This window comes from Megascapheus bottae, chromosome 13 (assembly GCF_031878675.1).
Source record: "Megascapheus bottae isolate mThoBot1 chromosome 13, mThoBot2.hap1, whole genome shotgun sequence".
Taxonomy (NCBI): domain Eukaryota; kingdom Metazoa; phylum Chordata; class Mammalia; order Rodentia; family Geomyidae; genus Megascapheus; species Megascapheus bottae.
The window spans coordinates 36,230,656-36,254,139 of NC_143521.1; the positions used below are offsets into that span (position 1 = coordinate 36,230,656).

General features: G+C 38.7%; 1 protein-coding gene across 4 annotated transcripts in view; it reads left to right on the plus strand.

Annotated features, from left to right (window-relative positions):
* The window catches only part of Atp8a1 (ATPase phospholipid transporting 8A1), a 209,185-nt gene that overhangs the window by 12,991 nt on the left and 172,710 nt on the right, over positions 1–23,484 (plus strand). For all 4 annotated transcript variants that reach the window (XM_090343659.1, XM_090343656.1, XM_090343655.1 and 1 more), the window contains exons 2-5: positions 8,726–8,840; positions 9,919–10,018; positions 10,946–11,044; positions 14,672–14,717. In XM_090343659.1, the coding sequence (XP_090199785.1) occupies positions 8,726–8,840; positions 9,919–10,018; positions 10,946–11,044; positions 14,672–14,717 (360 nt within the window). The remainder of the gene's footprint in view (positions 1–8,725; positions 8,841–9,918; positions 10,019–10,945; positions 11,045–14,671; positions 14,718–23,484) is intronic.

The window sequence follows — 23,484 nt, forward strand, 5'->3', positions numbered from 1 at the left end:
TTATACTATGTGAGCTGTGCTGGTGTCTTTACCAAAGTCATAATAGGCAGGTAGGCTTTAGTTATTTGTCAGCTGTTGGTGGGATTATTGAGGTTGTTAAGAAATAAAGGTACTTTTTATTCTCTTTCACACAAGGTCACAATGGAAATAGAAGTAGGTGCCAGTCAAACTCCTCTGACTCACTCTGACAATAGCATGGCAGCCCATTGATGTGAATTTGGGTATTTCTGCTGTTTTCCTTAAAAATGAGGATTAGTTCATTAGAACCAATCATGTGTCTGCCTGTTCATCTGTTATAAAATGCATCAGTAGGTCTAAAAAAGAAGGTTGTAGAAATAACTACTAGTTTTCATGGTAGTTTGTTAATATTTTTTTTCTGGGAGCTTTCAAGGGCTAGCTCAGTTAGAAGTATAGCTCACTCATGTATTCGTGTGAATGTGTTGATTCTTGGCTGCAAGCTTTTATAGCACCTCACTTAGTGATGTTTTTCTGTGCATGAAATGAAAAAACTTGCCACTTCCATTGCCAAATTATGAGTGGTTCTCTGATGACTATTTAAAAATCTTTTTTGGTTGGGAGGGATGAGGGAGAATGAGGAAAGAGGTGACATTGATCAAGGTATTTTGTATTCACAAACTGACACATCAAATTTAAACCCCTCTATGTAACTACTTACAGATAATCTTAAAACAATCTAACTCTTTTTGAAACTAGCCATCAAAGCTCATACTTGTAGTGTTAGTTTCTCAGCAGGCCATGAGGATCTGAGGATCATGGGCAAAAATGTCTCTCAGACTCCTATCTCCATTTGAATAGCACAGAAGTAGTGGGAGCTGTGGTTCAAGTGGTAAAGCATCCGCCTTGAATGAAAACAAAAGCCAAGTAAGAACATCACACCCTGCACACCACTGCCTTTTGAATGATTAAAATCATGAAATCCTAGAGGCCGAAAGGAACTTAGAAGGCACTGCTTGCAACACAGCACCTGATACAGACTTCTAGCGACTGATTATCACTTTCCTTCTTGAAATCCTCAGAGTGAAGGGATCACACCTCATAACACAGACAGCTCATTTCATTCTTAGTTAGCTCTAATTCTTAGCAGGTTCTTTACTGCTAAGAAAGCAACACATTTATTTTCTGCATGCTTTGTTATATTAAATTTCTCCTTACTTGCTCAGTAACTCAGGCCTAAATAAAGGACCTTCACACAGTTTATTCAACTTTTCAAAATCCTGAATGCTGAGTCTTTCATGGCATCTGCACATTTGTTTATCATGTCAGATCATATCCTAATCCTGTCATAGAAACTCAGGAGTCTGGCTTCAAAGTTCTCACCAACTGTATCCCAGAGACCCTTGTGAATCAAAGCTAAGGCTTATGGCTTGGGATCTTCAGGATTTTTCACTGTGTACCTGAATTTTAATATGTAAGATATATATATATATATATACACACACACATATGTCTGCTGCATTCTTTTTTTTATTGTAATTAGTAAAAGGGTTACATGATATTTGCCAGATAGAAGGTGCATTAATTCACATACATTGATACCCTTTCACATGTCTTGGTACCCATTTCCCTCCCCCGTCTGCTGCATTCTTTACTTGATACCATTGACATCTGCATTAGTCCATTGCCATTGCCATAAGGGATAGTTGAAGGTGGGGAAGCTTATAAATAAAAATGTGTATTTGTGCTCATAGTTCTTAAGGTCCACGGTCAAGTGCCATGGGGCTTGAACTCTGGGCCTGGGTGCTGTCCCTAAACTCTTCAGCTCAGTGCTAGTGTTTTACCGCTTTGAGCCATAGTGCCACTTCTAGTTTTCTGGTGGTTAATTGGAGATAAAGAGTCTCACAGTCTTTTGTGCCGGGGCTAGCTTTGAACCAGAATCCTCAGATTTCAGCCTCCTGAGTAGCTACTGGTGCCCAGTTTTGTTTTTTGTTATTTGTTAACATTCGTTCATCTGTTACCACAGCTAGCACATCTCATCAATTCCTTGCATTCCGGTGAAAAGAGGAAAAAAAATTAAATACCTTTGCTCCATTCTCAGCGATCTGTTCACCTACTATTATTTGCTGTAAACATGTGAGCCTGTTTCCTGTCTTACCCATGGCTTTCAAAACATCTTTTTCAAGGACTTTCTGGAGGGGCAGCAGTGGCCTCTGAATGCCCTCTCGCCCCTGGTCACGGCCTTTCACAGAGAGCATATTGTTTCCCGTGGCCATCTGGGCTTCTGCCTTTTTTTTTTTTGGTCTTGGTGATCATTTGAACTGTGTCTTCCAGAAGTCTGGGATGCATGTCTGTCTGGCCTGCCATTCTCACTGGCTCTCAAAGCTCTTGGATAGAGTTATATTTTATAAGTGTATCCTTACTACTTTACCATGTTGTGCATCAGTTGGAATTCGTTCTATAAGAGCAGGTTCTCGTCTCCTCTGGACCTTCTCAGAGAAAACCTGATGCCTAGGCAAGTTACCAATGTTTTCAGCTGTTTGAGACTTCTGGCAAAAGTGTGGTAGGTGTTTGGTAAGTGATGCCCCTCACTGCTTGTGCACTCTGCTGCTGCAATGCGAAAACTACTAGGATCACAGAATTTCATTCTTCTATCAGACCAAGTGATCGATGGGGTGTTTCTAAGGATATGCCATCATATTCCCCCCCCCATTATATTTCTTGCTTTTCCAGTTAAGCATGATTTAGCGTTAGTAAATATTTTATTGCTATTTCCAAGTAACTCAGCATGCCAAAGACAATTATTTTTCTAGGTTAATATCCAAGACTGCTTGCCAAGAGATCAAGGGCTTACTATGTTTGATTGAGGCTGAGCAGTAGGCATACCATAGGTTTCCATGGCATACTGCTTAAGATTAGCCTTTCTTCTGAATGTCTGGAATACTTTTGTGACTATCTTCCACTTAGAATTTGTACTACTTCTGGGGCTTGCTGCAATTTAGCGTGACTGCAGGAAAGTGTTAAGCCATTATTTCTTTCCTGTTTTAGACAAGAAATGCCATTGATGTGTTTTCACACTTGTTTATTTTTAGATCAGTTTCTACAAAGGCACTTAAAGAAAAATACTATTCACCATATATGGTAACTGACAGATCTCGATAGGAAAATATATTAGTAGGTGGCAGAATAGAGGAAAGATTGTAAACTCACAGTGCATATGAAAGACTTTCCTGTAATATTATGCATTGCACTTCTCTGTGTTAGAACAATATTACCTAATAGGTGATGCCTAGTCCAAGTCATGTTCCTCTGAAATACCTCTTATTCTCCATTGTGATGTATCTGAGGTATAGTTTAACTTCCATACTTTTTAATGGTGCCTCATTTCTTTAGTGCCAAGTTTGAAAGTGCAGTGTGTAAGCCTCAAGTTTCAAAGCTTCCAGTTCCTTGTCCTAAGGTCTTGGCACTTCATTTTGTGCTCTCTGTTTCTGACAAGCGACTGTTAGGCACACAGTCGAATACTTGAGATGACTATTCTGCTTTGGCTATGCAGAATATGGAGTTGCCAATCTCCTCTGTGGCTGCAGTGACTTCCTCTGCATTGCTAACTAAGTATGTGTACATATATATATATATGATATATAAGATATATATATATCTTAAGATACCATCAAAGGATGCTTGTAAAGCCAAGCCTATAATCCTAGCTACTCAGGAGCCTGAGATCTGAGGCTCTCCATTCAAAGCCAGCTCAGCCATAGAAGTCTGTGAGACTCTTATCTCCAATTAGCCACCAGAAAACGAGAAGTGGTGCTGTAGCTCAAGTAGTAGAGTGCTAGCCTTGAGCTGAAGAGTTTAGGGACAGCACCCAGACCAGAGTTCAAGCACCATGGCTGATAAAAAAAAAAAAGATGCTTCTATTTATATGTTCCTAGTCCTCCAGATAAAATTATTTCATTTGATCCTGACTCTTGCATGCATAACTGTTTATTTCATGACCTCAATTTAGTCCAAGAAACCTGAGCAAAAATACCATGGACTCTTTAATGCCTAATACTGGAAACCATTAAATAAAAGATAATTTGACTCTGCTCAATATGTTGAGGAGATAATATAACAGATATTCTAATTCCAATTGCATCTTTACTTACAATTGTAAAAAAAAAAAGTTGAGTCTACAAAAACTTAATGGTTCTATAAGCATATTACCAGGCAACAGAATGATTTAGTGTCATGTTCTCTTCTGCCTCCTACCTATCCACCCCTGCATTTCTGTTGCATAACTACACTGATGATGATTTGGGGAGACAAACATGTACTTATTGAATATTATTTACAAAATTTTAAGGAAACATCGTTAATTTTCTGTGTTGATTCACACTGGTCCATTGCTTTACTTAAAAATGATCTCAAATGCCTGATTTTAAGAATTTTGATTTTTTTCCTATATCAAATATTTTGAAAGCAAGATTAATTTTATCCTTTCTGGAGAGGATAGGATGATAGGAATAGTTTGAGTGACAATTACCATAATGTCATCCTCACATTAATGGTATTTATGGGTGAGAAAACTAAAGTTCGGATGACATTCATATGCCTAGTGTTCTAGCTAGAACTCTGCCACTTGAACCACAGCCCTGCTTCAGCATTTTTTGGTGGTTAATTGGAGTTGAGTCTCTGGACTTCCCTGTCCAGGCTGGCTTTAGACTGTGATCCTCAAATGTCAGCTAGGATTATAGATGTGAGCCAACCACTGTTGCCCAGAAGAGCTTTTCATTTTGTTGAAGAGTTCTGACTCCTTACTTAGGTCCATGAATTGACTAAAAGCAGGAGAAAACTTGACATTCTTTCTCCACATTGTATCAATATTCTTTTCTTTGAGCCTTTCTGCACTGTAGTCATTTTATGATCACCTGGAACTCCAGAAGGACAGGACTGGTCAATAGCAACAGGGAACAGAGGAAATGTCCCCCAAGGAAAGGAATGACAGAGCCCTGTCCAGACAGACCACCTGCCAGGCAACATTAACTTTCTTTATCCTGCTCACATAGTTCCCTCCTTGAAGATAGTAATGACACCTTCAGAACAACTCCAGTCTTCATCCAGGCTATACTAAAACCGGGACTTCAGAATAATTATGCATTCCTGCCCCACGTTTTTCTCTATTTAAACTTAAAGCTCATATTTGTGACCAGAAGATTGACTAAAGTGTTCATTTTGTCTCTTCTGCGGTATGCCAGCACCACATAATACACCTGTTTTCCCTGCCTTTCGCTGTCACTGATCGCTTTATTTGGTGTGTTGAAAAGGTGGCTACCTGACATGTAGAACCACTAGAATCTAGGTCTCTGGCCTACCACTCTAGTTTAGGAGTATGTGGCGCAATACAGTGATGAAATGATCATGAGAAGCCAAGAACATTGGCTTACATCTGTAATCCCAAACTGACTGGGAGAATCACAGTTCATTCACAGCCCAGGCCAAAAGTTAGTGAGACCCTCTCTCAACCAGTCAGCAGGGCTTGACAGTGAAGGTCATCTACACCTGCCCTCTCCTGAAATGTCCTCTGTGCATATCACTTCCTTGCTTGTCTGTTGCCACGATCTTGCATAGCCCTAAACATCTTTTGCCTACATTATCAGGCAAATGATAATCTAAAATGATCTTCCTGCTCATTCCTGTGGCCTAAAGAATATCAAGTTGCTTGCTCTCCCTCCCAGTCTGGCCCTGCTTCTTTTTGCTTCAGGTTCACCTATTTATTATTACTGGTCCTTACATTCCTGTCAATCCAAACCAAGGACCTTGTTCCCGCCTCTCTATTGAGTCTACACTGTATCTGCAAAGAAGGAAGGCAGGGTCCTTGAGGGGCCCTTTCTAATCACTCATCTAAAGCAGCAGAAGCATCAGAAATGCATTTATGGCAGTGATAATGGCAATCTGCCAGACACTGTCTTTTCCCTTCCCCTCATTCTACCTCACAATCACTGTTTGAGGTACAGTGTTATTCCCTTCATTATATAGATGATAAAGCTGAAGCAGAAAGCAGACTGTTAATGGTTCTGCTATCACTGGATTTATTTCTTTCCTCTCCCAGACTCTGATCTATAGATGATCCTTAATTTTTCTGAGAAAAGCAGTCCCTGAGAGGTACCTTATCTTGTTTTCTATTGTCTGCAGAGCTTTTTTTTTTTTTACAAGTGCCTGCACAGAGGAAAGGTGCCTGTCATCTCACATTGGCTAAAGTTCTCACTGCCTGTTTTTGGTACCTAGCTCCCTCTCATAATATCCATCTGGTCAAGACATACCAGAGTCCCAAGAATTCTCCATAAATTCAGCTTCACATACCATCTTTTCCAAGCTTTTCCATAGTCCCTATGTGAAAGAGGCTTTAGCTGGTAAAATATTCTGGGTCTGGAAACATCCAGGTCTTTAATATTCCTATTTTTGGGAAACAGGTACCCAGTCTAGGCCTGCCCTCTTCTTAGTATTTTCATTTTTATAAGTCCCTTTCTATCTGACCTTGATTGGGACCTTGATAAGCCAGTAAGATTATTTTAATTACTATTTCTCATTTAAGGGAAAGGATTGATTCAAGTTCCCTTTGTCCTAAGAGTGGACATTCATTAGTATGAATTGAGGTGAGGAGGAGATGAGATATCCAGCTCTCTCTGGCATGATTTGAGACCCAGTATGAATGGATTGTCTGCTGAGGCCTAACTCAGCTAAGAGTAACAGCAGGCTAGTGATGTTTTGTGAGCCCTAGTCCTTCACCCCTCAGCTGAGGTCGTCAGAGGGCTGAGCCACCCTAGGACATCACTCAGTGTAGAATTCCGATCAGAAGCGCTCTTGTCTAAATCAGTAGTCACAAACCCTACATTGCGGCCTTGTGTTATCATGGAGAGTGATCTAATATCTAAAGAATTTTTTAAAGTGCTATGTTTCTTCAGATAATCCATTTATGAAATTTTGAGAACACAAAACAAGGGGACAAAAGCTTCTATTTAGTGATAGATCATCACTAACCATGTGACTACAAGTCAAACCGAATGTGTCTAAACACAGTAAGATGGAGGTGGCGGGATCTCATTTGAAGGATGTTACCTCCCAGGTGCTGTGAGTGAAATATGGCTCTCACCTTGAAAAGCTCTCAGTGGTTCGCTGTTAATACAATGGGCTCCACACTTCTTCCCCATCATTGTGCTTCAACAGGGTAAACATCAATCAGCATTAGTGCTTTTCATCCCCCTGGCCCTTGTGCTCTGTTCTTCAACTTCATAGACCGGCTCCGTGACTCTCAGGCTTCCAGTAATATCTATATCCCACAGGCATCTTTTCTTGTCCCATCTCTTACCAGCTCTTGTCTGTCTAGTGTCTTTATCAGTGGTTTTGCCTGCCCTCAAAATAACGGCCAACTAACACTATCATTTAGCATATATTTCTTGGGCAGACATTTGTTGAACTCTTTGTGTCTGCTGAATGGTGTTATGAAGATGAACAACACATGGTTCACAGGCCCAGGGAATTCCTTTTCTAGTAGGGGGAGACTGACTCAAAAGCAGGCAGCAAGAAAACCTGGTAAGTCTTTTGCTGGAGGAAAAGTCCAGAGGGCTGTGGAAACTAGAAGAGTTTCCCTGACTAACATTATGACACTAGAGAAGAGACCACATGTCAGCAGCTCTTATGGGAGTTGTTGAAGAGGAAAAGACAAGAAGAATGGATTCTTTAGCAAAAGAGTAAGGAATTGACTTAGTCTGCTCTCATTTAATTTTCACTAGAAAGTACAATAAGCAATTTAAACTGCTTTTAGTTCATTATCGTTTCTTGAGGTACTTATAGGTCATTTAAAAAAGCGTCATGAATATTGCAGCAAAGTACTCAATTGAATCTATTTCATTATTCCCATGATTGCATTGAATCTATTGCATTATTCCAATGAAATGTCTTGAAATGATCTTAAGGAATGTAATATTCCTTTAGAAAGGTAGGTTCTAATTGGCAGGATTATTAGACCATCACAGTAAGTTAGATTGTGGCTATAGCTGCTTATTTAACCATTATTATTTTTTTCTTTTCTGAAGTTTTCATTCAGAAAGAAAAACAGAAGACTCTTAGATGTATATACTTACATTTTTCAGCATATTTCATATTAGTTTTAGCTACATTCTTATGTAAATCAGTCTAAAGTTACTCACTTCTGAGCTTTTTATTAGTTAAAATTATTTTTAAATTTATCATCTATTAACTATTAAGAGATTATTGTGCTATAAATGTAGAGATGTAGAGATTATGTATAAGAGATGTTATTTCTTAAATGAGCCAGGGTTTTTTTTGTTTTTCTCTGTTTTGTTTTGCCAGTCCTGGGGCTTGAACTCAGGGCCTGAGCATTGTCCTTAGGTTTTTTTTCTCAAGGCTAGAGCTCTACCACTTGAACCACAGCACCACTTCTGGCTTTTTTCTACGTTTGTGGTACTGAGGAATCGAACCCAGGTCTTCGTGCATGCTAGGCAAGCACTCTTATCACTAGGCCAAACTCCCAGCCATGAGCCAGTTTTTATGAAATTATTCGGTGCAACAGTTTAAACCTAATTTAAATATTAGTTATAAGGACTTTATTACTTTCTTTGTTAGAAGATGAACAAGAAGACTAAAGGACAGCATGTGTTCTTTTTTAATCAGATTTTACGTTGTAGAATAGAAATGTAATGAATGTCTGTTGTGGGTAATGGAATGAAACATTTCTCATCAAATAAGAGGACTGTCTCTTTTTAAGGTTATGAGAAGACGGATGATGTTTCAGAGAAGACCTCGTTGGCCGATCAGGAGGAAGTCAGGACTATATTTATCAACCAGCCTCAGCTGACAAAGTTCTGCAATAACCATGTCAGGTAGGAACTGCCAGAGAATGCCACGGGAACACCATCCACCCACAGCTGGACTAGCAGAACCAAAATGCTTATGAGGAGATTCCAGTTCAGTAGTTAGTATGCAGTGACATTTGTCCAGTAAAGAATATTAATAAGGAAAGTGCATTCAAATTCTACCGGTCCTATGTAAAGAGACCAAATAACTAAAGCTATTCATGGGTAAATGCATTTTTCTAAAGCTGTTCACAGAGCAGCGTGTTGGTTTTGATAAACAAGTTTTACCATTTTAGAAAAACATCTTTGCTAATCTATACTGAGAGGGTCTTGCTTTTTAAAATTTTTCTTTTCTGACTGAATATTCTTTAAGTATTTGTTCTTGGTAGTTGTGAAATTTAGGACTAGAAGGCTGTGAGATGTATTGTGCGCTTTTTGTTTCCTCACAACAATATAAAACATACCTTTATAAGCACTAGTCACTGAGGTGGACAGGAACTTTATCATTTCTCCAGTGGTGGAAAGTCTAGATTGAGGAGTGCCATGTGAAATTAATAACTTGGAATTCTTGAATATCTCCAGTTTGGAAAATATGAGTTATGAAATGTTGTATCCTTTAATCTTTCTTCTGTTTGACAATTGAGGGGAAGAGCTGTGTGTTTGCACTACCGAAGTAGCCATTTCTGACTGTGCTTAGTGTGCAATCCTTCCTGCAGTCCTCAAGTAGCCTCAAAGACAGTTCAAGCTGAACCCTAGGAAGTTCCGCTCACTTGGAGTTACCCAGGAAGACAGGGTCTGGTCTGTTAGATTGCTGGCATTTTGCTTTTCTTTTAACATGTTATCTATTAATATGCTGGTAACCTTTTGCCTACAAATCATATAGACAAGAAAACCAGAGGGATTTATTGCTAGCCTTTATTTTGCCATTTTCTAACACTTGTACATGTAAGTTAATGATCCCTTGCAATAGTCTCCAATTTGATACAGTGCGCAAAGATTCATCATCTATTTTTTCTTTTATATAGTAGCTAACAGAAGTTTCTAAGTGTGGGTGCTAGTTTCTGAGTAATTAAGTTTTATGGTACTTTTTATTTCTGTTTTCTAGCACTGCGAAGTACAACATAATCACATTCCTTCCAAGATTTCTCTACTCTCAGTTCAGAAGAGCTGCTAATTCATTTTTTCTCTTTATTGCACTGCTTCAGGTAAAGTCATATCTTAAAACTTTAGTTCAAAGTCAAATGCTAGGAAAGGTATTTGTTAAGTCTGTGACCCTTCCCAGTGGAAAGCTAAGCTGGTTTGAGCCCATAGTTTTTCTGACTGCTACCGGCAGTGGAGGAGTTCCACTCCCTCTCTAGGCCTTTGAGTTTGTAAGTGGGGGTTTGGTTTTGTTTTTAATGTAAGAGTAAGGCCCTGGCTTTAATCCTCAGTACTGCCAAAACAAAAAGGAATTCATTACCACACATGTTTTCGAAAAAAAATATTTTATGAAAATATAGCCTGTATTCATTTACAAAAGGAAAAGTTACAAAATAGCTAAGCATAAAGAAGTAAATTTCTTTTTAGTCTACCATCAAAGGTAATGAAATTTGAACATAGATTCCTGTAGTCTTGCTTTCACCCTGTTTTTGAGTCATCATAAGTAACAAAAAGGAATGTAGAGTGTGGATTGCTTTATTTTATTTTATTTTTTTGCCAGTCCTGGGGCTTGAACTCAGGGCCTGGGCACTGTCCTTGGGCTTTCTCAAGGCTAGACTCTACCACTTGAGCCATAGATAGCATCACTTCCAGCTTTTTCTGTGTATGTGGTACAGAGGAATCAAACGCAGAGCTTCATGCATGGTAGGCAAGCACTCTACCACTAGGTCACGCTCCCAGCCCAAGTATCTGATTTTATAATCTGCTTCCTATAATCCTATAATCCCATAATATTGAAGAGACATTTTCCTAGCTGTTCATTATGTTTCTAAGATATTTTAGTTGTTGTATAGTTTATTATAGCTATTGATACTTATTTTTAAATTATTTAGTCTCCCTATTTTAGAAGGCATTAGATTTTTATCGGTTTTAGCTTATAAACATTCTGCTTCTCATCAAATTTCTCTTGATTTTTTTCCCCTCTCTTCAAATAGCAAATACCTGATGTGTCACCAACAGGTCGTTATACAACACTGGTTCCTCTCTTATTTATTTTAGCTGTGGCAGCTATCAAAGAGATAATAGAAGATATTGTAAGTATTGAAATTTTTCATTAGTATAAATGATTCCTACACATATTAAAAATAATCTTTATTTCATTCGTAGTACAGACTGTTAAACCTGCCTATTAACTTAAAAATATAGAGACTATGTTCCTACCATCAAAGTACCAAGACATGTGAAAGAGTATCAATGTATGTGAATTAATGCACCTTCTGTCTGGCAAATATCATGTAACCCTTTTACTAATTACAATAAAAAAATATTAATAAAAAAAAGTGGATTGGGATATGGAACCTAACACCAGTGGCTCATGCCTATGGTCCTAGCTATTCGAGAGGCTCAGATCTGTGGATTAAAGTTCAGAGCAGCCCAAGCAAGAAATTCATAAGACTCTTCAATTAATCATCTAAATGCTGGAAGCAGGGCTGTGACTCAAGTTATAGAATACTAACCGTGAGCACAGAAGCTCAGAGACAGTGCCCAGGCCTTCAGTTCAGTTTCTAGAACTGTCAGAAAACAGAAAGTTAGTTGGAATGTAATCATTTGCTTGAAGAAAGAACTATATTTGAACATTATTTTCAAGGAAATAATTTTTTTCTGTGAAGTTATTTTTTGCATTTTTCATGTGAAACTACTTTTTTCGCATTTTTCTAAAATTAAGTAGTTGTACAAAGGAGTTTCAATACAACGTCAATTTATGAGAACAGTGCATCATGATCAGTCACCCCTTCCCTTGTTTTCCTTCCCATTTATCCCAACTCTAGCCATCTCCTAGAGTTGCCTGGTCGTTTGTAAAGTGGCATGATTTTTCACTTTATAAAATGCCTTTCATTTTTTCTCATGTTATTTTAGTAATTCTGAGTTCCCTTTCCACTTACTTTAGTAAAAAATATTATTTTTCATGTTTTCGATGAGTAGAGAAAGAGGAAGTTAATTTCCCCTTTCTAAAATAAATTCCCCAAAATAAAATGGGACTTTTTTTTTCCTCCAGCTTTATCTACTTTAACTGTCTTAGTTGAGGGCATCAACATTTTGGGTTTTTTTTTTTAATGCTCTTTTAAAATACTACTTTATAAATCTGAATGACCTTCTGTCAAGCTATAATAAAGTGGTGAGGTGTGAGAAAAGGCTGCTGATGTGTTAAGAAAGCTGATTTAAAATTTCATGAACATTACTAACAAAGAGGCTGTGCCCCAAGCTGTCACATTACAAGGCCCATTAGAAAGCATCCTAGTGTTTAAGGGCTGCTTGATGGTTATTCTTCATCTGTGTAATTTATAAACAGGTCCTCTTGCTTGGTCCCCTAGCTGAGAAATTCTGGCATGGTGTGAGATACTTTTGAGACCATGTAAAACAGATGTCAAAGAACTTAAATATCTAACAGTGAAATTCAGATGAGCCTCTTGATATGAATACCAACATTTGTCTATTGTTATGAAGAAGAGTTGAGTTAGGAAGATGATGTGGAATCAGAAGTGTGGGAGGCCAACAGTGGAGCAGAGGAGATAAAAGAGGACCAGAGTACAGATGGGAAAACTAGACATTTCTAACAAGAAATGCTTAAGGAGAAAAGGGCTTCCAGAATGAGGAATTTTTATTTTCTCACTTTGTTGGACAAGTTACCTGATCTCTTAAGACTTATCATTTCCTTTAAATGGAGTTTAACCTGAAACTCTGAAAGTTATTAATTAGGGAAATTAAATTTCTGAAAGTCAGCAACACATACTAATAGATCCTGAAGTTCATGGTGCTTTTTATGCTTTGCAGTTTATTGCTACACTCTCAATTGAATATTTGTAATATTAAAACATGTACTAGCTCTCACTGATAGTATTACGTTATTCACTAGCTCTCAGTGATATTAAATGAATTTTGATTGTAAGACAGTGGAGGTACTTATACTCAGAGAATAGCTTCTTTTTTTCTGAGATGTTAGTTTTACAAGGAATAAGAATGCCTCTCTCATACAAAATTAGACATTTGCTCTCTGCAGCTGTAGATTGCAGTCTGGATCTTGTTGTATGTCTAACACATGGGGTTTTGACAATTAATTTATTCCGTGAGGCAGGGGGAGTAGAGGAGAGATGCTTCCACTGAAAGAATTTTCTGCAGATGGAAAGTAACATCCAAGACCTCTTTAAGTTTTACCCAGATTGAGTTTCCTGTTCATAGTGAAATATTTCACTACTTTCTTTTATTTGTCCCCTTCAGTTAAAAGTCTACCCATTGCCTGTCATGGAGATGCCTTATTTTGGAAACATTTACATCTCCTTTGATATCTAAATTTATCTTGGAATATTATTTTGGGGCCAAACTTTATCATGAATTACAAAGAATCAATTAGATCAAAGAAAAAAATGGACTTTTGGAGTTTTATAATTATATTCTCTAATGCTGCCACACATTCAATAGAATTTTTAAAAATTCATTTAAGACTGTTTTGTGGAAAGTCATGGCTTGTTTTACATTAGTGTACGTATGTGTCTTGTACAGAGGAAGATTGGTAGCATGTTCTTGGATGAATACTGTAAGAACCACCAGTTTTGAATGTTCAGTTTGCTTTTGATGCAGTTCAGTGGCTTACAGTTTGGATAGACAAAGTTTACACTGCCAGCTATTACTTTTACTCCAGCCCCTCTTGGATAGTGCAGTGAGACTCAGAGGAAGTGCCTTGTCTACTACTCTGCACATTTCTTCTAATGAAAAAGCTTAGGAACTCATTTGTTTTATATTGGCCCCAACTTATGTTATAGTCAGATACACACACCTAAGTTTGACCTTAGACTTTATATAATAGAACCTTTAAGCAAGGATGATTTGCTTTTATGAAATGTTAATGGAGTCTGATGGGTTATACTCAATGCTGTAAGTTTAGACAGAAGACATAAGTAATCTCCTAAAGAGCTACACAAGAGATAGCTTCCCTTGGCCACTTAAATTCTCCCCTTTCCTCTCCCCTTGTTTCATTCTCTTACTCACCAAAAAGCTTGGCTTATGTAACTCTTCAAACTTGCCTGCCTCATCTTAGACAAACTCACCTGTTCACTCTTTAATTTTGTTGATACTTTGAGGAGGAAGGAAGATAGAATTGTATGATTCAGTGGTTTGTGTGTCAAGTGGAATGTGTGGGGGTGGAATTTTGAGGAGCAATGAAAAGAGAAACTCTGTGAAGTATGAACATGGTAGATGTATTTGGTTCTAGTCCTAGACATCAGCCTGGCATTAAATTATAGAGGATGTACTTGTCTTAATTAGATAAGGAATTTCCTAATGAGCTGGAAATATTTCAATACCATTTATTAAATGTTGCTTATAGATGATTCTCTTGAGCAGTGGTCTTTTTTTTTAAGTGAGTTACCAAAGCATCCGATTCAGACAGCCTTTCATTTATATGTTTTTAGTCCATTCAATTTTTAACCTTAACCTGTGTTCATATGTGCTCATTGTGAGGCACAGCCTGTGCTGCCAGAGCAGGAGAAATGTGAAGACTCTGTGGACAGTGCTTTCTGTTCCTTCCCCTCCCAGCACCCTGTCCATGCACATGCATACCAGACACGTAACCAACCAGGAGCCTAAGTCATACTTGTTCTGGGGTATTTTCTTAATCTCATCTGTTTTTCCCCCATTGTGATTTTTTTCTTCCTTTTGAACTTCAGAAACGCCATAAAGCTGATAATGCTGTGAACAAGAAACAGACACAAGGTAGGAATTTTGCATCTTCTATTTGTCATGTGCTCACATAATTAGATCTCTTCTGTTAAGTATATTTTGATTGAGAATATTGTGTATCTCTTCCAGGGTAGCTTGCTGCTTGCTTTGTAGCACTTACTAGCATGGCACTTAAAATCATATTGGAGTCAGGGCCAGAAGCATAGCTGGCACTTAAAATCATATTGGAGTCAGGGCCAGAAGCATAGCCTAGTGGTAGAGTGCCTATCACGCGAGAAGCCCTGGGTTTGATTCCTCAGTACCACATACACAGGAAAAAGCTGGAAGTGGTGCTGTAGCTTAAGTGGTGGAGCACTAGCCTTCAGCAAAATGTAGCGAAGGATAGTGCCCAGGCCCTGAGTTCAAGCCCCAGGACTGGCAAAAAAAAAAAAAAAACCCACATTGGAGTGATAGACAGTGATAACACCTTTGAAAGACAAGTTGTAATGTATTTAAGTGCCTCCAAGCAATGCACTTCAAGTACTATGCTTGAAGTCAATGTTAGAAGCTGCAAAATATCTGTGTTGTTGCTCTTTTTTTGTGATCCATAGATATTACTCTTGAAAGGATTCATAGAAAATAACCAGAAGTTACTTGGGTGAATACTTATGATTACTCTGAGTTATCAGTGCAGGTGAAATATATGTTAGAAATAAAAACTAAAAAAAAATTACACCAGACCAGCATTTTGGCATGGCTCATTTTGTGTGTGTTTCATTTAGATGCAGCCCAAATCCAAATGACCCTTAGCATAAGAAAGAAAGATCATCATACTTTCAGATTTACAAAGAAAAAATACCTAGGAATATACAGACATCTTACTCCATCCCTGAGCTTGTTCCCTCTGAAAAAGTGTCATTTCCATCTCAAGTTCTCTCATGTGGTGAGAATCAGCAGTGACTTCCAAGAGTATTTGCTGATTAAAAAATGATTTTAGGGCCGGGAGTTTGACCTAGTGGTAGAGTGCTTGCCTAGCATGCACGAAGACCGGAGTTCGATTCCTCGGTACCACATACATAGAAAAAAGCCAGAAATGGTGCTGAGGCTCAAGTGGCAGAGCTCTAACCTTGAGAAAGTCCAAGGACAGTGCTCAGGCCCTGAGCTCAAGCCCATGACTGGCAAAAAAAAAAAAAATGATTTTAGAAAACTCTGAGATTCCACCTCACTCCAGTTAGAATGGCCATTATCAAGAAATGTGGCCAGGAGAGATCACTACTACACTGTTGGTGGAAGTGTAAACTCATTCAACTGTGATGGATAGCAGTATGGAAGTTCCTCAAAAGACTAAACATAGAGCTCTCCTATAACCCAGCAATTCTACTCCTTGATTTACCCAATCATCCAGAAACAAGAATATACTAAAGCCTAGTGGCTTTTCAGAAATGCCATAAAGCTGATAATGTTGTGAACAAGAAAGAGACACAAGATAGGAACAAACACAACGATGTTCACTGCAACACTATTTACCATAGCAAAGATATGGAGCCAACCCAGATGCCCCTTAGCACATGATTGGATCAGCAAGATGTGGTATTTGTACACAATGGAATTCTATGCTGCTGTCAGAAAGAATGACATCACCCCATTTGTAAGGAAATGGAAAGACTTGGAAAAATCTTAAGTGAAGTAAGCCAGACTCAAAGGAACATAGGCTTAGTGGTTCCCTCATTTGTAATACTTAGTATAAACCTTGGACTCTCCTAACAGAGGATTATAGTAGGGCAAAACCTAGATACAGAAGGCCATGTAGGATGAGGCTAAATGAAAGGACCTGCAGGATATAGAAACAAGAGCCATATAATGTGTGATTGTTATTAATGTACTATGTTATTTTTCATCCCCTTTTTGTCCCTTGGTTATTCTAATATTGTTACAGTATCTTACCTTGTTATCTGATATATTATGTATATTTTTATTTGTTTATTTGAAATAGGATAGGGAAGGGGGGAAAACAAAGTGAGAGGAGGGGATGAAGGAGGGAAATGGGAACAAAAATATGAGAAGGGGTATCAATGGGTGTGAAGTAATGCACCCTCTCTGTGGCGAATATAACTGTAACCTTTCCATTAATTACAATTTAAAAGAGAGGGAGAAAAATATTTTTAGAGTGGGGCATTGGCTCAGGCCTGTAATCCTAGCTACTCAGGAGGCTGAGATCTGAGGATCAAGGTTCAAAGCCAGCCCAGGCACAAAAGTACCTGAGACTCTTATCTCCAATTAACCTCTAGAAAACAGAAGTGTGGCTTGGCTCAAGGGTAGAGCAGTAGCCCTGAGCTGAAGAGCTCAGGAACAACACCCAGGCCCAGGAGTAGGGTGAGAGCTTAGAGCTGAAGAGCTCAGGGACAGCTCCAGGCAGAGTTCAAGCCCCATGACCCACAGAAAAAAAAAAGTTTTTAGATGATCAGTTGTTGTTGTTGGTCTTGGATTTGTTGTTGTTGTTGTTGATGATGATGGTCATTATCATGGGGTTTGAACTCGGGACTTTATGCTGTCTCTGAACATTTTTACTCAAGGCCATTTTGAGGCACAATGCCTCTTGCGGTTTTTTTCCATGTTTGTTTGTTTGTTTGGTGTGTGTGTGTGTGCGTGTGTTTCCTGGTGGTTAATTGGAGATGAGTCTCAGGGACTTTCCTGCGAGGGCTGTCCTGCAACCACAATCCTCAGATCTCTGCTTTCTGAGTAGCTAGGATTATAGGTGTGAGCCTTTGGTGCCTGGCATGGCTGTGATTTTATGAGAACCTATTAATGAGATCTGTGTCTTTTTTTTTAAACACTTCTCACTAAAACCCTTATATGTGTGATTTGTTTTTCTTTACACAGTCGAGGAAGGTACAGTTATTACCCTAAAATTTGACAAAATACTTACTTAGAGATTTGTTATGAAAAATAATCAAAATAATAATAGGAATTTACTGTATAAAATAGTAAGTAGGAATTTAGATGCCTATTTGTTAAATACATGGAATAAAAATATGTGAGGTACTAAGAGATGATTTGTGTGGGAGATGAATAATTGGGCAGCATAGTCTTCAGCATGGCATTTTTGATAAATAATATGCCTTCTGTCCAATGCCTTATAAATTAGAGAGAAAATCATGGAGTATTGACCTACATCTTGAGTTCTGGGAGGACTGTGGAAATGCTGAGATGTGGGGAATTCATTTTGCCTGGGGACTCAGAGAATTAAAGGAAAGGGGATCTTGATCAAAGAGAACCTGTTTGATTGCTTTGCTGAACTGCTGGTAGAATAGCATGTGTAAATATGTAAACAAATACTACAAGATTAAAAAAGTAGACTGACCAGGGGACTGTGGTAGCTCATCCCTATAATCCTAGCTGCTCTAATCTCCAGGCTGAAATCTGAGGATTGCCATTCAAAGTCAGCCCTGAGATTCTTTATCTCCAGTTTACCACCAGAAAACTGGAAGTGGCACTGTGGCTTAAATGATAAAAACACTTGAGCTGAAGAGCACAAGGACAGTGCCTGGGCCTAGAGTTCAAACCCTATGTCTGACAAAAAAAAATAGTAGATTGAGATCAGATTTTATTGAATGCCGAATCAAGAAAATTCCAACTTTTTTTTTTTTTTTTTGCCAGTCCTGGGCTTGAGCTCAGGGCCTGAGCACTGTCCTTGGACTTTCTCAAGGCTAGAACTCTACCACTTGAGCCTCAGCACCACTTCCAGCTTTTTCTATATATGTGGTACCAAGGAATCGAACCCGGGTCTTCGTGCATGCTAGGCAAGCACTTTAACCACTAGGCCAAATTCCTGGCCCAAATTCCAACTTTTTTAAAGTGTACTGAGTAACTATTTAAAGGTTTATGAGCCCAAAAACTGAGATAAGAGGAACAGTTCACTCTGTCAAACTGAACCTAAATGTGTAGGGGACAAAGTTTAGAGATAAAACTATTCCAGGAGTTTACATGTCCAGGACAATTGTAGGAAACAAAAGGAGAAAAAAAATCCAGATCTTTCAGGTATTGGTATTTGGGGCCATAGCAATTATTGCCATGTTGCTTGGAACATTGAGTAATAAATAGCTTTTGAAACAGAAACATGTCAATATGTGTATAATGCATAATATAGACAGCTCCTATCTTCAGAAACTGTCAGTTGTTTATTTTTAAGCCTCAATCTATGAAGTCAGCAGAGCATAATGTAAGGATAATTTCTATAGGTGGATGATTGGAGGCCACAGTAAAGGTGCTGTAACTTCCTGGGTACTGATCCCCTCCCCCAAATCCTCCCTTCAGAGAAAATAATATTTCGTGGCTCTCTGTTCTTTCAACAACAAGGTTACTTCTAAGGCTGAGAGTGAAGAATAGGCCAAGAAAAGGAAGACATCTAGGTTAAGTGTGTAGAAAACTCACTACAAAGACCTCTTCCCTGCCCCCGCCCAAGGAAAATACTTAGAAATCTCATATTCTAGAAATTATGACTTGTAGGTTGTTACTTGTAATGGTTTTCTAAGAGATAGGTTTCTTCCTCTTTTTGATCCTTGCCCGTTTGGTCATTGGTGTGCTTGGCTTGGCTGTAGATGGTGGGTTACAAAATTGTTTGAACAGGATACTGTTTGCTGTCAAGTAACTCAAATAGCTGAATAGGAAAGCCACCTGTTGTCATTAGGCCAGAATGAAATTCAATTTAGTTTACTAAATTGAAGTAGTAGTGGGTATGTGGATGGGGGAAGGAGGATATTTATGACAGGTAATTGATTTTGTAAAAGAGATTTAAAAATTTAAACTTAAATTTTTATTTTCTAAAAATTTGCCAAGGCTACATAAAATGGAAGAGGATTTTTCTCTCAGATTCAAATATTAGTTCTTCTATCTTTTTATAGAAATGAATACTCAAAATATTTTGCAATAAGGCACTGAAGACTTTCTTTGCACTAACATGCCTTAGAGACTTCAGAAATATAAATTTGTGATTTATTTCCATCATTTCAACTCTTTATAGATTGGAGCCTGCCAAGCAACTTATTTCTTACTAACAAAATTTTGGGTTGAATCCTAACTCAAAAATCAGCTAGGTTTTATATTTGAGCTCATTTATCAACCCAGTTTATTGCAGGGAGGGGAATACTTCTTATTGTCATGGAGATATACGTGGAAAATATATATGTAATTTATTTTCAAGACCTCACCGTAGAGGTCTTGAAACAGAAACCTAGGGACATGAAGAGCTTGAATGAGTTTTGTGATCTCTTCTACTCAAAAAATGCTGACTTTTTCTTGTTGTTCCTGTTGTTGACATGTGATAGTTTGTACATCATAAATGGGAACACTTCCAAAGATAGGGCCAGCCTCTTAAGTCATCTTTGTTCATCTTGATATTTCTGATAGCTCCCAGCTTACAACTGTCTTAGCAAGTGCTCTGTATGTATGTGGCAAAAGAGCCACTTTCCAGAGAGATGCTCCGCTATGCTCTCGCACAGGGTGAGGACAAGGTGAAAAATCAATATTTTTATAACTCTGTTTCCAATACTGTTTCATAGGCTCTAAGAAAACACTAATGTTGTGGAAATTTTTTTGCCATTCTACCTTTTCTGTCAAAGTCATTGTCTTACCCTTGCTTTTCCTCTAGGAACAAAAGGCTGTATCCATTTTTCTTTTCTTTCTTTCACTTCCTCTCTTCCTCTGTCTCTCCATCCTTCCCCCTTCTCTCTTTCTCTTCTCCCTTTCTTTTTCTTTTCTTTCTCTTCTTTCTTTTTCTTTCTCTCCTTTCTTTCTCTCTTTTCTCTTCCTCCCTCCTTCCTTCCTTCTTTCTTTACTTCCTTCCTTCTTTCTTTCATTCATCAGTTCTGTGGCATTAACTGTGGACCTGAACACTGCCTCTTAGCTTTTATACTCAAGGCTAGTGCCACTTCTGGTTTTCTGGATTAATTGAAGATAAGAGTCTTATGGACTTTCCTGCCCCAGACTGGCAGGGATACCCAGACCTCAGCCTTCTGGGTAACTGCTGTTACAGGTGTGAGCCATTGGTGCCCAGCTTGTGTCCACTTTCCACTTCCATTACTCACAGCCCAAGACACTTCCAGCCTCACAGTGCTCCGGTTTCCCTTGTGTTTCCTCAGATTTCTTCTCAGTATTTGACCTTATTTTTTTTCTTTTTTTAACATACCTCCTCCACACATATCATACACACACACACACACACACACACACACACACACATGGTAGTCTCAGTTTTCCTTGAATTGGGTTTTGTCAAATTTATCTCGGCAGACATTTTTAGTTTCTAAATTTGTAGTTGTGATTATAATATGTAAATTGAAGCCAGTCCTCATAGGAATTCATTGTGGTAGTTGAGCTAGTTCTCTTTTTAAATAGGAAAACTGTGGTTTCAGTTTTAATGAGATGTTCTGAGAGTAGCATGCCAATATTTCAAGTGAAATGGGAGTTTTACCTAAAATCATAACATAGAGGCAGGCGTGGTTAAGGATGGAGTCCAATTGCTGACTGAGAATAGACGTACTTTTTACAAATCCTACCTTCAAATAATTGAAGGAGTGTATGTGTGTGTCCTGCAGGTAATAATGTAGGTGATACACTTGATCACATTGCTCTATTTGAATAAGGGTCATATAACCACAATTTAACACCCTGTTTTATTATGATAGTATTATGTCAGAATAAGGCTTCGTTAGTGAAGCAGTTTTGTTGTGTGATAGAGTGTTTTGGAAAAGACAGTGTGAAAATTCATGTAAATTAGGTACGTTGCTAAAAATAACTTAACTGTCTTCATCTCCAGCTCTGATCTCCTGTTCAGAGCCACCTAGGCCTTTGGAGTGTTGGTAGTGACTGATGGTCCCTAACAAGGCTCCTGACTTCCTGAGAGGCTTCATGATGGTTTATCTCCTATAAAACCATTCCACCTTTAAGGTCCTGTGAAAAAGACGTTCAGGAGATGTGGATTAAATGCATCTGAGGTGACCTAATAGTAAGGCCAGTTTTGAGTCTTACTGGCTCAGCTGTGTCAGTGTTATACAAGGGCTGTGTTACATTAAACAGGAAGCATCCTAAAATAGCACCATTTTTCTGGCTCAATGAAAAACAGCACCTCCTTTGTCTCTCCTGCATGTGAACCACTCAGTGAATCTGAACATGGACTGTGACTCGGTGGACATCAACTGACCTGCAAATAGTTGTAAGAAACTGTGCTTCGTAGGACTTAAGTTTACATGCAGAGTCTAAATAACTTCAAACATTGGAAAGTTGGTTAATGTCTTTAAATTATTATACATATCTCAGAATTACATATATTAAACTGGCTAGAAATCCTCAACCATAGCCCTAGATAGGAAGGAGGTATGTATTTGTGGAAATACAGTGCACCTGTGTGTCATTTTGCTAGAAATAAAAATCGCAGAGAGGGGGAAATCATGGATGAAACTAAAGAGTGTAGTTAAAGTGAGTGAGGGCTTATGTCAGTTTGGCTTGTGTTCTCGGCTTCCTTTTTCTTGCATACTTTATGCACTTTGCATTGTTTTTTCACTTAATGGTATTTCTCTTCTCCAATATGTTTTTATCACACCCAAATAAAATTGCATGTCTAGAGTAAATAGTAAACAGATGTGATTCAAACTTAAGAGCATTAGAGCATTTTTTAAAAATGGTAAAGGCGATATATAGAGGGGTTATAGTTATGTAAGTCTGGTATTGAGTATATTTCTTTTTGAATAGTGGCACTTCTCTCATTTTCTTCCAGTTTTTCCCACCTCTGAGCATTTTTTGAACATAATCCTTGTCTAAAACCTTTTGCAGGGAGGAAACAAGTCTTCATTCTTGCATTACAGTAAATTATAGTATGGAAGGAAAGGTAAGATTCAGCAAACTGATACATAAAGAAGAGATTGTGTTGCAAGTTAAATCCAATAGGCGAGATAAAGAGAAGCCACGTTTAAAGAAGTTGAATTGGGAGTCTGCCAGTGTCTGCAGGCAGACTCCTGTCACGAAGACCTGCAGCCCCATGAACACACTTAACACTATTAGAAAATCAAACCATGAGAGCCAGAGAGGAAAGAAAGTGCAGAAAAGCAATACCAGCTCACCAGATCCGCTCCAATGGAGAGCTGACGCGGGATGCCAGGGTGACCGGAAAAGAACCAGGAGACAGGAGAGAACAGGGTCTAGTATGATGGCACCTGAGATGGTCTGGGCCCAGATGGTGTCAGGGGCAGGGTCACAGGAAACGTGAGAGTTTCCCAAGTTCAAGGCACCAGATTGATGGGTCCAGACCCTGTCCCCAAACTTGCTCCTTAGGAATTCAGGTATACACATTCCCTGGGAGGTAAGACTCCACCTTCCTCCACCACGAAGACAAGATGGTGGCAATTAAACCCAATTCCCTATTCACAAACATGCCCAAGATGATGCTGGTTTGACCCAGCCTCCCCACTTCAATAGAGGACCCAGATATGTCACTGGAATGGCTGATAAATGAGTGTTATTTTAGAAGGCAAAGAGATTAAGATGGTAGCTAAGGGTGAAGGACTGATATGATCAGTACAGTGGATGTCAAATAACATGCACTGTAGCCGGGCGCTGCTGTGGCTCACACCTGTAATCCTAGCTACTCAGGAGGCTGAGATTTGAGGATCAAGGGTCAAAGCCAGCCCAGGCACAAAAGGACCTGAGACTCTTATGTCCAATTAACCTCTAGAAAACGGGAAAGTGGGGCTTGGCTCAAGGATAGGGCCGTAGCCTTGAGTTGAAGAGCTCAGGGACAGCTCCCAGGCCGAGTTCAAGCCCCATGACC